The sequence below is a fragment of the Pyrus communis genome, chromosome 6 (assembly GCF_963583255.1).
Source record: "Pyrus communis chromosome 6, drPyrComm1.1, whole genome shotgun sequence".
Classification (NCBI taxonomy): domain Eukaryota; kingdom Viridiplantae; phylum Streptophyta; class Magnoliopsida; order Rosales; family Rosaceae; genus Pyrus; species Pyrus communis.
Window position 1 is genome coordinate 15,122,515 of NC_084808.1, and position 5,727 is coordinate 15,128,241.

The following is a 5,727-nucleotide window of genomic DNA, read 5'->3' on the forward strand; positions in this document are numbered from 1 at the left end:
TCACCAATGTAGCGTAGTCAAGACTTAAGAGGAGTATGCTTCAACTTTGAATCAAGTGGTGGAATCTAAGACTATTTCCCATTTAGGCATATTAAACTACAAATAATGCTTATGTCTTTACATGTAAGAAGTCATTCATCTTAGTTTATTTGCAAATTACAGTTTAACACATACAAAAAAATAATTCAAACAATAATTTAGCAATTTGGATGTAATTGTATATTGTTTTTGCTTCAAGAAAAATTCATGAACATTGATATGAAATAGGCGGCTATAGGTAGTTTGTTCACTAGTGGATTAACGTTTGAATGCTTGAATCTAATTATTCGCATGTCACCATGTTAATGGGTGGCCAATATGCAACCAATATACAACCCAAACCCCAGGAAAAACAAAACTTGCTTTTTTCCTCCTTTTATAATTTGGATGTTTTTCCTTGTAATAATTGCGGCATCTTGCACCAATACATTTTTGTGTGTGCGTGAAAGATAACAAAGCTAATACAATACTATTTTTTTGACAATTTCTTATGTTATATTATCATACTATTAATAGATGTGGCATCTTGCACCAATACACTTTTGTGTGTGCGAGAAAGATAACAAAGCTAATACGATACGATTTTTTTGGACAATTTCTTATGTTATATTATCATACTATTAATAGATGCGGCATTTTGCACCAATACATTTTTGTGTATTCAAAGCTAATATGATATAATTTTCTTACACAATTTCTTATGTTATATTATCATAATGTTAATTTAATCTATTAACTAGTTAATTTAATACATCAGTTAATGTTATTTTCCATTATTAATTTTCTTAGGACACAAATTACTGAAATTAGAAACATATATAAAGTTGAATTCAACGATTCCAAAGTGAGGTTATAAAATTCTTAAGGCTTTCCCACGCGGTCTTTTATCTTTGTTTTCAAAAGCACCGAAGAAAAGGAGATTAGATGTGTTGTTCGAGTGCAAATGATCATCGTCACTATATATAGCAAATGCTTATAAAAAATTAAAATTTGTTAGGGCCGGAAAAGTTTTTGTACAAGTGCAACCTTGAGAATAATCATTAATTCAGAAAAACAAATATGAATAAAATCCAAATAAAGTCCAAAACTACAAGAATATACGATATCGATTTATAAAAATAAAGCAAATAAATAATTTGGAAAGGCTAAACTATCGAATTAGGGTGTTGACATGAAAGATGAACAAAGATAAACTAAAGAATGATATATTCAGTGCCACATACAAGATACGATAAGATAAAAAATGAGGAAAGGGGTGGCAAATACTCGCGTGGAAAATTCAGAATCTTGTTGTTCTTGCTAGGGTTTGGTCGGTCGTTTTGGACTTTGACATCCATCTCAAATAGAGTGAAGAATTTGCTTTGGAGAGAAAGATACGAGGGAAAGCAATGGTTATATATCAAGAAGTCACCAATTTAAAATTTTGGTTTTGGTTTATTAAACTTTTCCTCTTTCCGAAAAAAAAAGAAAAAAAAACAAAAATTTGGACGGAAAGAAAATAAATTTAAGAGTAAATTGTAGCAATGGTCCTTCAACTTTAATCAAATTTGAACAATGGTCCCTCAACTCATCAAATATGTAGCTATGGTCATTTTCGTCAACTTTGTTAGAATTTTATCAAAATGAGTTATGTTTAAAGTACCATTGCTACAATTGGATTAAAGCTTGACGGACCATTGCTCCAATTAGGTTAAAGTTGAGGGACCATTTCTCCAGTCAAATTAAAGTTGAAGGACCAATGATAATTGATTTTAAATTGAGGGACCATAGTTGCATATTTTGATGAGTTGAGGGACCAATAGTAATGAATTTTTAGTTGAGGGACCATTATTCCAATTGAATTAAAAGTTAATGGACCGTTGCTATAATTTAGTCTAAATTTAAAGTGTTATCTAAGCATCATTCGCTTCTTCTTCTTCTACTTCTTTGTTTCAAATTTTTTAGAGTTGAGTGAAGACTACTACATATATATTTTAGAGATACCAATGATGTTATATTTTTGTTGGAAAATTAGAGTCTGATTGCTATATTAATCACATATAAAATTTATAAATTAACATGAAGTAAATACACAATTAAATCATGCATATCAAGAGCTAAATGTTAAATGAACATGACATAATGGATTAGAGAAACCTGAAAATCGGTCGAGGAATGTTTATAACATTTTGTCATTAAGACAAGTTTACGCCTCACTACGATGCTCATAGTTAATCAGCATTTGTTTCCCAACAATCACATCCTTGTAATAGCAGCACTCTAAATTATAAGGCTCCAATGAACTACAATTGTGTTGAAAACTCTCTCATATGGACTCAATGAGACTCTCTAATATTTAGTGCTCTCTATGTATGATTATGTAAACAATGAAATGTTCTTTTGTGACTGTAAGGGGCTTCCCTGTTTATGGAAATTGAGATGTCTTTTTGGAAAACACGTGATTATACATGAAGAGTCAAAAGTAGTGGCTATTCATTTGAATTTCATATTAGATTAGACACATCTTTTTACTAGAAGACATCACTTCAAATTTCCATTCAATTAATAAACTTAATATTATAAGGATATATTAAATACAAACACGGAGTGCTATGTGAGCTAAAATGATGGTACTTACTAATCAAGTACAATACTACCATGTGAGAGATTATTTTTGCTCACCATCACAAATTATGATGCATACTCACACCATACACCTAATCATTTGCCACTTGTCTTCTTACTTAACCTTGGTCATTTTTTTTCAAAATTAAAAAATAACATTTAATATGAAAATTAACAAGAGTTAGATAAAATGACATGTGACATATAATTAAATGTATGATTATCATACATCATAATTATAATGGTGAACAAAAATCATCATAGTTATGATGGTGAGCAAAAATACTCCTACCACATGACAGTGCTAAATGATGATACTTACTAACCAAATACGAACACATAGAGGAGTGCGATGTGAGCTAAAGTGGGTAATTAATACTTTATTAAAAATTTCATTAATTGTCCCTAAATATTAATAACCTTCTCCGCCACTTCCTCTATCTGCTCACCGTCCACTGGAAAAATTCACTTGGTCCCTTCCTTCTTCCTCTTCCTCTCCCAAAGGTGAGTTTGAATCACATTATTGTTAGCCTATTGTGAGGTTAAGCCCATCACCTCTTCTTTAGTATAGATAATTTCGTTTGTTTAAAAAATTAAATAAAATAGAAAAGCGTAAAACAAACTGACCAAGGAAATAGGAATAACTATTTCCATGACTCACAACATGTGTCCACAATAGGAGTACTCATAAGACCATCTCCAACCCTGACCTATAACCTATTTTTTCCCTTCTTTCTTTCGATTTCAGGATTATTCAAATATCTACAACCTTTCGTCCCTCTCCACTTTTCTTATAAACCAAAATCCTCATAAAATGTAAAACAGAAGGTTATATTTTTGGGTGTCCAAATAAATGTGTAAAAGGAAATTGAATCCTAGGGAAATAAAGAGCATCCAAAGATAAAACTAGGGTGTATACAATGACCCAATTATAAATTTGGGCCTTACTTGGTCTTCATGTAAAGCCCATTAGCAGCAACAGCAATAACAAAAGCCAACCCAATCCAACGGTCCGCAGCACACTACAAAACCCATAAGCAAAACCCTAATCCCACCGTGACCATTTTCTCTTCTCTTCAAAGCTCCGCCTCCTCAGACCTCTCTCACACATCACACGCTTCACCATAACCAAAAATGGTGAGCTCTCTCTCCTCATCCATGGCGTTTGGCTTCTCTGTATACTCTTTTAATACGACCTCGTTTCGTTCTTCTTGTTTGATCTCACCCTGTTCTGTTTTGTTTCGTTTTTGTTGTTGTTTGGACAGCCTTTCAAGAGGTACGTCGAGATCGGAAGGGTGGCTCTCGTGAACTACGGAGAGGACTACGGGAAGCTCGTCGTCATCGTCGACGTCCTTGACCAGAACAGGGTACCCTTCTCCTTCCTTTTTTTTTTGTATCTCCAAATTTCACTTTACTTTTTTTGTAAATAATTTAGAATTCCATTCGTTTTTTTAATTGTCTGTATTTTTGTCTTGATTTATGCTTGATTTGATGTTTTAGATGATATTTATTTTAATAATTCTATGAAAATGGGTATTGGGAATTTTTGTTTTTATTCCCTTGCGTTACACATGCCTAATACCTGTGAAGCATGCTATGATAAGTTTTGAATCAAAGCTTCTGTTAGGACCTGTACGTGTAAATTTTCAGTGAGTCCGAAAGCGGTTAGGTTTTTGTATTGCTTTAGTTGTTGCTTTATATATCTGTACTGAAATCTGCTTCATTGGAGTTACATCTTAGAAGGAAATTCGGTGTTTATTGTCGTGTCGACAGCGTGTACCGTGCAAAGTAGTGAGGAATCATATTTCAAAATTCAAATGCTGATCCAGTTATTCCTAAAGTTTTTATTGGGTTAATGTCACTTTCGTAATAACTTCAGTCGGAGTCAGGTTGGGATCCGTCCTGAACTTTTGCCCCCCTCCTCATATTTTTGGTAGTCTTTCAGAGAACTTCACTCTTTATACAGTACATTTGTATATTTCTTCTACATTGACATCATCTGTGCATATCATGGTTTTGATTGTCGTACTTCTGCTTTGTGTGTCTTTGTAGGCTCTTGTCGATGCTCCTGATATGGTGAGGTCCCAAATGAACTTCAAGAGGCTTTCTCTCACTGACATCAAGATTGATATCAAGAGGGTCCCCAAGAAGAAGGAATTGCTTGCCGCAATGGAAGCTGCTGGTACGTTTTCTTACTCATAAATAACAATGGTCTTGTTTTCATTCCCACGCCGTCCTTTTTGATAATTGTTTGTGTATTGGTAGATGTGAAGAAGAAGTGGGAGAACAGCTCGTGGGGTAGGAAACTGATTGTTCAGAAGAGAAGAGCAGCTCTCAACGACTTTGACCGATTCAAGCTCATGTTGGCTAAGATTAAGGTTGGTTATGCTCTTTATCATGACATCATTTATTTTAATCCTTTAGATGATTGCTATTGTTTTCTTGTCCTTGTCATGTTGAACCGCCCCAAGGTAACATATTTCCCTGATTTGCAGAGGGCCGGACTGGTGAGGAGCGAGCTTGCAAAATTGAAAAAGTCCACAGCTTAAGCAATTTCAGTCGTGAGGTTTACAATTTTGTTATGGAATCTTTTCAGTGTACTCTGGATTGTAATCCCGTTGTTTATCTTGGATCAAATTTAGTTTTTAAGAGCAATTTTTGTTTCTAATATTGTTGACAAATGGAGAACTTATATTGGATGAATTTTCTGTCATTCTGCTTTGTCTTGTCATTGTGATGTGGACTCGATGTTTTATACATCTTTTGGAGCGTGGTCTTTGCACCCTTATTATGGTTCATTGTCTGAAATCTGTTTTGAGACCAGTAGTCGGCGATTTTTTGGGTCCCCGGTTGCAATTTCCCAACCATTACATGTTTGGTTTTCGTAGTTCAGCTTCCGGCCAACAGAAGGCATTCATGTGTAATGTTAAGCCTTGGCCTGTATAAGAGCTTAAGCATAGTGTTGGCTCGCATTCATCTCGATAGTTTTTGCATTAGCTCCGGAATTGCTCAGTAGTCTGTATGTGAAGTGCGCAGGCACCTTGTGGTTTAAGTTGCGGCATCGCTCAGTAGTCTGTATGTTAA

The 5,727-nt window shown here is 34.2% G+C and overlaps 1 protein-coding gene across 1 annotated transcript; it reads left to right on the forward strand.

The window, feature by feature from the left end:
- Positions 1–3,669: 3,669 nt before the first annotated feature.
- On the forward strand, positions 3,670–5,356 carry LOC137737238 (large ribosomal subunit protein eL14z-like). Its single transcript, XM_068476665.1, has 5 exons — positions 3,670–3,780; positions 3,909–4,010; positions 4,696–4,825; positions 4,909–5,021; positions 5,139–5,356. The coding sequence occupies exons 1-5, from the start codon at positions 3,778–3,780 to the stop codon at positions 5,190–5,192; spliced, it is 402 nt and encodes a 133-aa protein (XP_068332766.1). The 5' UTR covers positions 3,670–3,777; the 3' UTR covers positions 5,193–5,356.
- The last annotated feature ends 371 nt before the right edge of the window (positions 5,357–5,727 follow it).

What these genes read in the sequence shown, in the direction of transcription:
- LOC137737238 (XM_068476665.1), top strand. An exon ending in ACGTCCTTGACCAGAACAGG is followed by an intron (nt 4,011 to 4,695) that starts GTACCCTTCTCC and finishes GTGTCTTTGTAG; the next exon opens with GCTCTTGTCGATGCTCCTGA. An exon ending in TGCCGCAATGGAAGCTGCTG is followed by an intron (nt 4,826 to 4,908) that starts GTACGTTTTCTT and finishes GTGTATTGGTAG; the next exon opens with ATGTGAAGAAGAAGTGGGAG.